An 11,204-nucleotide genomic window follows, 5' to 3' on the forward strand; every position below is an offset into this window, starting at 1 on the left:
ATAAATGTTTTAGATTGACTATTTGTCCGTTTCTATGGTTAAATACTTTCCGTTTGGTGTCTTCGAGAGCATGTTAGGTAGATATTTAACTGGCTACGCTGTGGCAGACATTAGGTTATGGTGCAACGCTTTAGTTACACTTTGATAAACTGAATGGAAACTTTAACAGTAAAAAACTACAATGTCTTCATCTCTGAACTTGCATGTAATCTCTCTGTCTTTAACAGGCTGGCTGTGAGAAACACAACTGAAGTGTGTGTGTGTGCGTGTGTGAATAGACTTTCCGTGATGGACACTTTTGAAGGAATCCACCGTGTGCAGCTCTCCTCCACTCCTCCTGCACGATCCCGGTCTGTCCCAGGGTACGAGCTGCTGGTGGCAGGGAATTCTGGGATAGCAGTGTACTCATCGCCTACGTTCTTCGGGAATGGTGATCTTACGGATCAGCACACAGCGGAGGAAGAGCGATGTCCGGTCGGGAGGTACGTCCAGACTTCACCTAAACAAAAATACCATAGTGATACTTTCTTTGTTTTGATAGCTTTAACAACAACCGGTCTAATGTTGTGTAAAAACTGTTAAAAATGGTGACAGAGCAAAATCTTCCACCCATTGAGCTCATAGTTCATCACTTAGCGAATGAATAAAGAGGATGTAATCTCTAATTCTGCTGAATGCACAGAACTGTACACACCAGAACTGTACAAACAATATAATACAAAATAACATATACAGAACAAACATGCCAGAACTGAACCAACAATATAACGTAAATAGAAACATAACTTAACATACAAAACAGAACAGAGACCAACAGAACATGAGCACATAACATACAGAATAGAATAGAATAGAATAGAATTTGTTTGGGGCACATCACGTGATTCCCGGATGCCTCCGCTGAGTCATGTGACCCGTGATTGACAGCGGGACATTTTTCCTGCTCAATCTCAGAGGAAAGTCTACCAGACTTGTCCTACCCAAAACAAAACAAATCTAAACACCGATTTCTCTCTCGGATCCGGATTCCGGAGTGTTTATCTGGATCAGCTTTCTGCTCTAGAGCTCAGTCGTGTTCGGGAAACCTCAGCGGGATCTACTGGTACTTTTGTTACTCTTTATTTCAGGAAGCGGAGCTGCAATTTTACAACACTGTAACTTTGTTAGATTTGTTTCATTGTTTGTGTTGTCGTCGTCAGCGGGTCGCGGTGAGTGCTGTAGCCGGGCGAGGTGAGGGGAAGGGCGGGGAGCGAACACGGGAAATGCCGCGACAGCCGCGGAGCGATGCCTTACATAAACAGGGCTGATTCTGATCATTATCACACACGAGAGTCTATGAATTCCCCCACAGGCAGCTCTATCGTACTATATGAAGACGGGTGTGGCGTTATATTTTCATGACTGGATTCATTTGTTACTTATTGGCAATTAAAAAAGGACTGTTAGGGATCTATTTGAGTGTTACTATCCTATAGCTTTTCTCTGAAGACTTGTGATATCCTTGTGATCTATGAGAGTGTGATATCCTCTAGGCTGAACGATACGAAGGGGAAAGTGTGTTCTTAAAGTTTAATCTTTACAAGAACAAACTTAAAGGGACAGCTCACCCACAAATGTATATTCTGTCATCATTAACTTGTCTTTAAGTTGTTCCAAACCTGTATGAGTTTCTTTCTTCTGCTGAAGACAAAAGAAGATATTTTGAAGAATATGGGTAACCAAACCGTTGATGACTTGCATGGTATGAAAAAAAAAAAATTACTATGGAAGTCAATTTGGGTTCATCAACTGTTTAGTCACCAACATTCTTCAAAATATCTTCTTTTGTGTTCAACAGAAGAAAGAAACTCATACAGGTTTGGAAGAACTTGAGGACGAGTAAATTATGACAGAATTTATAAACTATAAAGTGAACAGAGTTTTAAAAAAAAAGATAGTTTTCACATAGGCTACATTCACACTGTTTTGGACCAAATAATCGTGACTATAAAATAATAAAAAAGACGTATGCTTCCTGCAGATTGGTCGACCTGGAGCCGGAGCCGAACCCCGGATTGGGGGGTGATGGGGGGCAGAGGAAGAAGATGCCCCCGGAGGAGGCAGGAGCAAACAGACAAGAGACCTACAACATGTCCCGTCTGCGGAGTTCCTCTCTGGAGATCAAGGAGAAGGGAACAGAATTCCTCAGAGACCAGCTGGATGCTGCACAAAAGGTGTCACTCTATTCCATTCTATTCTATTCCGTTCGATTCTATTCTATTCCGATGTATTTCATTCTATTCTATTCCGTTATATTCCATTCCATTCTATTCTATTCTATTCTATTCCGATCTATTCTGAAAGCATATCTGTCCTCTCAGATTCCGTTCTATTCTATTCTAAACTATTAAAAGTAATGTTTTGGGGGACGTTTTCATTGTAGGTTCTTCAGATCAGTGTTTCGGATCTTTAAAGCTCCAGCACAAGGTTTCAAGTTACAAATTATGTGTTTCCGAATTGTAATAACTGCTCATGTCTTTGTCAAACCATAATTGCAAGTTGGAAACTTAGTTTTTTTTTGTAAGCTAGCCTACAACTTCTCTCATTTGACTGTTGTGATGTCATGTCAGTCAAACAAAATAGCAGCAGTGTCAACAGGAGATACAACTAGTCATATTATAGTTATTTTTAAATGTATATATTTGTATTTTTTTATTAAACTTTTTCATTGTTTTATTATTCCGTCCAATGATGCTGGTGCCCGTTAGTGATTTAATATTTTCCAAGACGATATAGACATTAATGTACTTGAATATGAACTCCTTTGAAATATGAACGAATCATTAAAATGTTCTCTTACTCAATTCAATTCTGTTTTACTGACGGCTGTCTGTGTTTTCAGGAGCTGAAGCTGAAAGACGAGGAGTGTGTCAGACTGTCTCATGTCAGGAATCAGCTCGAGCAGGAATTGGAGGAACTGACCGCCAGTCTGTTTGAGGTGGGCGGGACTAATGTGACATCATCGCTGACAGTAGATTGACTATTGTGTGGAGATGTAGAGTTCAATAGTGAGACTAATATGTGTGCCATGCACTAATTGACAACAATTTATTGCACTTAGTTTATTATATCAGATGCCTTTAAAAAAAAACTACAATTAAAAATATATATTTATTAAATATAAAATTCAACCCGCCAAAGTGGCTAGTAGGAGTGACTGCGTTACACACCACTGCTGTCAAGCTCTGAATAAAACATATTATAATTAATGAATTCTTTATTTAAAAATATTTTATGTAGTCTCAATTAATATGAAATAATAACAAAACGCTGCAAGCATAGTCATAAAAACATTCGTAAAATGCTATTTTAAATAGTTGAGCATGTCAGACTAGTAGGGACTAATGTCCTCTACCCAGGAGTATTTCATGTCTCAAACCTGTGTGTTGATCTCTGGTCTCTAGGAGGCTCATAAGATGGTGCGAGAGGCAAACGTGAAGCAGGCGGCGGCGGAGAAACAGCTGAAGGAGGCGCAGGGCAAGGTGCTGTCTCTCTCTCTCTCTCTCTCTCTCTCTCTCTCTCTCTCTCTCTATCTGTCTCACTCTATCTGTCTGTCTCTATCTGTCTCACTCTATCTGTCTCACTCTATCTGTCTGTCTCTATCTGTCTCACTCTATCTGTCTCACTCTCTATCTGTCTCTCTCTCTATCTGTCTCACTCTATCTCTCTCTCTCTCTCTATCTGTCTCACTCTATCTGTCTGTCTCTATCGGTCTCTCTATCTGTCTGTCTCACTCTATCTGTCTCACTCTATCTGTCTGTCTCACTCTATCTGTCTCACTCTATCTGTCTCACTCTATCTGTCTGTCTCTATCTGTCTCACTCTATCTGTCTCACTCTATCTGTCTCACTCTATCTCTCTCTCTCTATCTGTCTGTCTCTATCGGTCTCTCTCTATCTGTCTGTCTCACTCTATCTGTCTCACTCTATCTGTCTGTCTCTATCGGTCTCACTCTATCTGTCTCTCTCTCTATCTGTCTCACTTTATCTGTTTGTCTCTATCTCTGTCTCACTCTATCTGTCTGTTTGTCTCTATCTGTCTCTCTTATCTGCTCACTCTTTCTGTCTCTCTATCTCACTCTATCTGTCTGTCTCTATCGGTCTCTCTCTATCTGTCTGTCTCACTCTGTCTGTCTCACTCTATCTGTCTCACTCTATCTGTCTCACTCTATCTGTCTCACTCTATCTGTTTGTCTCACTCTATCTGTCTGTCTATCTGTCTCACTCTATCTGTCTGTCTCACTCTATCTGTCTGTCTGTCTGTCTGTCTGTCTCTATCTGTCTCTCTTATCTGCTCACTCTTTCTGTCTCTCTATCTCACTCTATCTGTCTGTCTGTCTCTCTCTCTCTCACTCTTTCTGTCTCTATCTGTCTGTCTCACTCTGTCTCACTCTATCTGTCTGTCTCTATCTGTCTCACTCTATCTGTCTGTCTGTCTGTCTGTCTCTCTCTATCTGTCTATCTGTCTCACTCTATCTTTCTGTCTCTCTCTATCTGTCTCACTCTATCTTTCTGTCTCTCTCTATCTGTCTGTCTCACTCTGTCTCACTCTGTCTGTCTGTCTCTCTGTCTGTCTCTCTATCTGTCTGTCTCTATCTGTCTCACTCTATCTGTCTGTCTCTATCTGTCTCACTCTATCTGTCTGTCTGTCTTTTTCTCTCTATCTGTCTCTCTCTATCTGTCTGTCTATCTATCTGTCTCACTCTCTCTATCTGTCTCTCTCTATCTGTCTGTTTCTATCTGTCTGTCTGTCTGTCTCTCTCTATCTGTCTGTCTCACTCTTTCTGTCTCACTCTTTCTGTGGTCTTAGATTGACGTCCTGCAGGCGGAGGTCTCTGCTCTGAAAACCCTGGTGTTGACCTCTACGCCCTCCTCCCCGAACCGCCAGCTCCACCCTCAGCTGCTGTCTCCGGGCTCCAGCCGGCCCCGGGGCCACACGCGCAACAAGAGCGCCAGCGGAGCCCTCCAGCTGCAGACGGAGCCGCTGCCGACCGATGCAGCGACAAACCGGGAGGACAGAGAGGTACAAACAACACCAAGATCCCTGGCTTACAGAGACCGTACCTGCATGATGAAGGCTTGATCACTGTTTTACTGTACCTTCACTGATTTCCTGCTGTTCTTCCTCTCTCCCCCCCTGCCTGCATTTCTCTGATCTGTGCAGTTCCTGTTCTCCTCTGTCTGATACTGTGTGTCTGATTCCTGGTCAGCTGGTCAGTGTGACCTGTGTGTGAACTCTCTCTATGGCAACAGGGTACAAAGGGTTACAAATTAGATCTTTAGAACTTATTTTTCTTTCTTTCCCTGGTGAAAAAAAAAAAGAAAAAAGTATTTTAATCCAGCCCAAAAAGTGGTTTGCTGGTCTTTGCTGGTTTAGCTGGTCCTGGCCCAAAACTCCCATTGTTAACTTAAACGAACTATTAAAAATCCTTTTCGTTAATTGAAATAAAGCTGAAATCAAATATAAATATTAGACAAAAAAAGACAAAAACACATAACTCAATTACTAGAACTTAAACTAAAATGAAAATATAAAAATATAATCCAATTCAAAATATTCATAAATACTTCAGTAGTATATAAATAATAGTCAGACTTTACAATAAGATTCCATTCGTTAACATACCTCTAAAGCATTTATTAATCAATGTCAATTTCAACATTTACTAACACATTATTAAAATCAAAAGTTTTACCTATTAATAATATTTAATAAACATGAGCTAACAATGAACAGCTGTGTTTTTATGTTCTGATAATACACAGATTATACTGTACTGTAATAAATGTATCGCTCATTTTTTGTTATTATTAGTTCATGCATTTAGAATGAATGGGGCCTTATTGTAAAGTCTTACCAACTATACTAAAATATCCTAGACCAGCAAACCAGCTTTTTTTCAGCAGAGAAACAAAACAAAGTAGCAAAAAAGCAATCAACACATTGAAGAAGAAGAGCATGAATTCATTGAGTGGTTAAACAGCATGAACTAAAGCTTCTGTGATGTAGATGGACTCAGTGTTGTTTGCGGAGTTCCTCTCGTGGAAGGAGAAGCCCGGTCTGGACCGTTCCTCAGCGTTCATCAGCAGGGTGTTCAGGGAAGATATCGGACCCTGCCTTTCATTCACATGTTCTGAGGTACGCCAGTAAACATCAGCTCTGTTATCTTTCTCTGTGCTTTCCGTTCTCTCAGACCTTCTCTCATGGTTTTCCTCCAGTTGTCTCAGTCTGTCCAGTGCGCGGTGGAGAACAACTCTCTCACCATCGAGCCTGTAGCGATGTCGTCGCTGCCCACGGTCAAAGACATCGAATGTGGAGGACCCAAGTAAGTCATGGATGGACTCACGGTAACTCTTTATAAACAAAACAGATCCGTCACCTTGTTTCACACTTTGGGCCAATTTCAGAAATCAGATGTAGAATCTTGCATGCATTTTACTGAAATTTAGACCGATAATAATATACTTTTTCAAATAATGTGCATTACTTTTCGTTATTTATATAATGACAAATCCACATCGAGTTTTTAACTCGAACTATGTGTTACATGAGCATTGTTTCATTTCTTTAAAAGGTTTTTTTTTTTTGGGCTCTACTAGATTAGGTTTTCATACTTGAGTGTTCAAGAAACACATTTTATTTCTTATATTCTCCATTGTTGCGGCTCCTCTTTTCCCAGTCTGTCAGTAACGCTTAGTTTAGTTCCTTGTCTCTATGAAGCCCCTCCTTCTGAAAAGCACAATGTGCTCTGATTGGTCGGCTGGAGCAGTGTGTTGTGATTGGTCAGTGTTTGGGAAATGCCCCGCCCCTTACCATAACCTCCAGTTTAAACACACTACTAGAGATTGTCTAATAAGGCGAGAAGTTTCACTCTCAGTAAACTTCCGGCTTCTGAACTGGTTGCAGTTCCACTCTGGCTCCACATGAGGGCGCTCACAGGACGAGTGCAGAATGAATGGAGGTCTATGGTGCTATACCCCTCAAAATCCACTTTTCTCAGGATATAATTTTTTGTCTAGTAATTTGAATGTTGTATTCGAAAGGAGATGCAAAGAAATGACACATTGCTGGGTGTTAGATTTACTTATTTGAGCCACTTATTTGCTTTAAAAAGTCTTTTAAAATGTCAATGACGTCTTACACATCATATGACCAGAGATACTGCTTTACGGCAATCCTTCAGTCACTTTGGTGCTTTCACGCTCTGCACTTTCTTTTCTCTTGAGGCATCGACAACACAGCTGACACAGGTAAACACACAACACAGCTGACACAGGTAAACACACGTGCTAGAAGAGTTTTTGTTTTGTTTGTTTCTGGTCCCACTTCGGATGCCACGATGCCATCAAGCGGTATCTCTGGTCGTAATCAGTCCTTCACTGACCAATCAGCGTTCATTAGCAGAATGCTAGCTTGTTATGGGCAACAACAACTCAACCTGTAAGAAATCGAAAGGACATAAGTACTCGTTCATTCAACTTTCGACCTATAACCCATGTTGAACTTGCAAAACCTACAATCAAATCTGAGATTTCTCAGCGGCAATCGGGTGAAAGAGACAAATTTAGCCGTCTAGCCCCATAGACTCCCATTCATTCTGCACTCATGGGCGATCGCCCCCAGTGGAACTCTGGTGCAACTACAACCAAAATTTGGTACAATAGGACTTAATAGGGAGTGGGCAGGCTCTCCGTAGACAGGCTCTGACACTACTAACTCAACCAGGCCCCGCCCCTTTATTCTGCGTATGAATTATTATAATGAGGAATATTGTGACGTGTTCGTTCCCGGAAGAAACTCAAGACTACAATGGAGGCGTTTCAGGAGTTCAGAAATATTACATTTCTTGCATTCTTGTTTGTGACAAGAATGCAAGTATGTACCACAGAGAAGTATGGTTGGTAATACATTTGGTTACGTACAAGTTAATGGCCTAAATTTCCCAATACTGCATGCAGCTTGAATGAGTGCACAAACACTTACTTTCATATCAGGCACACCAACAGCTCTTTCAGACTGGCTAACGCTAATCCTGACCAAAGTTAAAATCCTTGGATTTGACATGTAGCATGTGGGATCCTCTTTAAATCCTGCCTGGGGGGCGACAAATACACATACTGTCAATCAGAGCAATTGCACTTTGACCTGGGAAGTCACGCTTTAATCGCACTTTAATCACACTTTAATCACTGTTTGATTTGGGGTTGTTTTCACAGCGGTTGCCGGACACCGATAGAAACGTAAGTGATTCCAAGAACCGAATGTGCATGAAATCCTGATTTACACTAACACATCGTATCGCCAGTTCCTTTCTGTCTGGAGAATGTTTATTAGTTAATTTTTTTTATTTAAATCTGGCGTGAACTCACCTTTTGCCGGGTGTATCATTCTGTCCTGCTTGTGTCTCATTGGCCGTTAAGAGTGTTCAGTCATTTGATTGACAGCTTCACTGTCCAGTGTTCTCTTTTGCTTGAACAGTAAATGTGCGTTGAGCGGGATGTCCCGCCACTGCCGACATCGCATCAAACTGGGAGATAAAGAGAATTACTACTATATATCTCCGTCTAGCAGAGCACGGGTACATGTCTATATCACTCCCTCTCATTCTTCATAAGCGCATTTATTAAATGAGATGTTAATTTCAGGATCCGGTTCATACTTCAGTGTTCTCTCCTCAGATCACAGCGGTGTGTAACTTCTTCACTTACATCAGGTACATCCAGCAGGGCCTCGTCAGACAAGAGGGTGAGTTCACCAACTGTACACTCGCCTCCGACAATTCACTTTGGCCATTTTGTGATGTGTGTGTGTGTGTGTGTGTGTGTGTGTGTGTGTGTGTGTGTGTGTGTGTGTGTGTGTATATATATATATATATATATATATATAAGAAAATATTTTATAATAAGAAAATGTATTAAGACAAATAATAGTAGTCAAAGTGTATATTTATATGTATTAATAATAAATATATAAATATATATATAAAAAAAAAAATATATATATATATATATATATATATATATAAATATATATAAAATAAAATATGTATTTTATTTCTATATACTATTTTAATATTATATAAAAATGTATATATGAAATGGCAAATTTTATTTATTCATATAATTTAATATTACATTAAATATTGTAATACTATATATAAGATTTTATATATATATATATATATATATATATAGTGTGTAAGAAAATATGTATATATATATGTTTAAGTCAAATAAGTAGTCAGAAAGCACATATATACATTTATATGTATTAATATATAAATATATATATATATATATATATATATATAACAAAATATGTATTTTATATATACATACATATTATTTTTACATTACATTAGATAGTGTATTTTTTTTTCTTACACACACACACATATATATATATTTTTTTTATTATATAAACTTTTTATATACGGTAATATTAAAATAGTATATAGAAATAAAATACATATTTTACTTTATATATACTGTATGTGTGTGTGTATATATATATATATATATATATACACACACACACACACACACACACACATATATGTATGTGTGTGTGTGTATATTTTATATATATATATGTATGTGTATATTTTTATATATATATATATATATATATAAATAAAATCTTAAAATTGTGTGTGTGTATATAATATAATATATTATATAATATTTTAATATTAAGTGATTTGTTATTGAATTATTTAGTTGGTATTTAAAAATACCATAAAATACTACTATAGTAAAATGGTGGATATTTTTATTACAATAAAGTATGTCAGAAGAAAACTGTAATTTTCCTCTGGTTGCAGTTCAGCAGATGTTTTGGGAAGTGATGCGTCTGCGGAGAGAGATGAGTGTGGCCAAACTGGGATATTTCCTGACGGAGGAGAGCTAGAGAACCAGAAAACACAAACACAACAGAAACACATCTCAACACTCACTCACACACTCCCATGACGCCGTTTTATAGCTATATATTCATGTTATGTATTCAGGGAAACACTACAGAAGAATTCCCAGAATGCCTCTTTTCCCTGAGCCAATGGAATAACAGCATTCCAGTTCTACTGTTGACAGGCTGTGTGTAATTTTTGCTTTTGGAAGGACCAAACGTGTTAAAAAGTGCCACTTAACACTGAGGTTAACATCTGGAAGACATTTATATTTCAAGAAGTCAACAACAGGACGTTTCCTTTCCATTTACCGGTAAAAAGTCTCCGTTTAATTTGCCAAGTTCATAGCCTGAACCCTTATAGTCAAACCTTAAATGTTTTCAGCTCATCTAGTGTTCCTCAGTTTACAAACAGTCTCAAATCTCAACCAGTTTGATAGAATTCTAGAAATATAGCAAAATAATTGGCTTTTATTTGCAGAAATCCTATGCTGTGTTTGTTTTGTCGGAATTACAATGTTACAAACAGTTCTTCCAAACCAGTTTGACAAATATATGAAGGTTTTATATGATAGATAGATTGAATCATAAGGTCGTTCTAGAGCTCCTTTTGATTTCACCTTGCAGTTTTGAACACTATCTTGAATATGCAATGCACTTAAGAACACTAAGGCGCTTTCTGTCCCAGCATGCTTTGTGCACCAGTTATTTCAAACGGTTTACAGCTTTGAATGGACAATCCTCCACAGGTCTTTTCTATGCAACCTCCTTAAAGTGCCAAGAAATGTGCCAAGAAATGTGAGTCTCAGTCTGTTACAGACACTCCTGCACACATACGTCACTACCAGCACGCGTGCTATGAATGCTAAACCATCTTAGACACAGGTTATGGTACATATACCATGATGCATCACACTCCATATTATTCCCCTTTAGATAATAACCGTTGTTTGAATGACAATCGCTGTCTTACTGCACAAATACAGTGTTTACAGAGCCTTTTATGGGCCGTAGCCGTCATATTTAACGTGATGCGAGTGAAACATGTCTTCAGATGCTTGTACGGTTTTGGTTTTTTAAAACTGGAAATATATGTGCAATGTTTTCATTCGTGACACGTTAAATTTAGCGTCTACCCTCAGGTCCGTTGTAAGTTAAACTGCCTCGTCATGTTAAAATGACCGTGTGTGTTTTCAGTCTATTAAAGTCTTCGGAATATAAATCTGTGTGACTCGGATTTGTTTTGTGAATGTTGTCCC

At 38.7% G+C, this 11,204-nt stretch overlaps 1 protein-coding gene across 3 annotated transcripts; it reads left to right on the top strand.

The window, feature by feature from the left end:
• The first annotated feature begins 273 nt into the window (after nt 1-273).
• Nucleotides 274-11,167, top strand: rab3il1 (RAB3A interacting protein (rabin3)-like 1). 3 transcript variants are annotated; one of them, XM_084397321.1, is made up of 11 exons: nt 274-482; nt 2,021-2,213; nt 2,882-2,977; nt 3,444-3,521; nt 4,849-5,061; nt 6,049-6,177; nt 6,258-6,364; nt 8,256-8,279; nt 8,518-8,617; nt 8,718-8,784; nt 9,863-11,167. In XM_084397321.1, exons 1-11 carry the CDS (start codon nt 289-291, stop codon nt 9,946-9,948), a joined length of 1,287 nt encoding a protein of 428 aa, XP_084253447.1. In that variant the 5' UTR covers nt 274-288; the 3' UTR covers nt 9,949-11,167. The 3 variants fall into 3 exon arrangements, with proteins under 3 accessions (XP_084253447.1, XP_084253445.1, XP_084253446.1); XM_084397319.1 differs by lacking the exon at nt 274-482 and adding an exon at nt 894-1,102; XM_084397320.1 differs by lacking the exons at nt 274-482; nt 8,256-8,279 and adding an exon at nt 894-1,102.
• Nucleotides 11,168-11,204: the final 37 nt, after the last annotated feature.

Source organism: Rutilus rutilus (genome assembly GCF_951802725.1).
Source record: "Rutilus rutilus genome assembly, chromosome: 23".
Classification (NCBI taxonomy): domain Eukaryota; kingdom Metazoa; phylum Chordata; class Actinopteri; order Cypriniformes; family Leuciscidae; genus Rutilus; species Rutilus rutilus.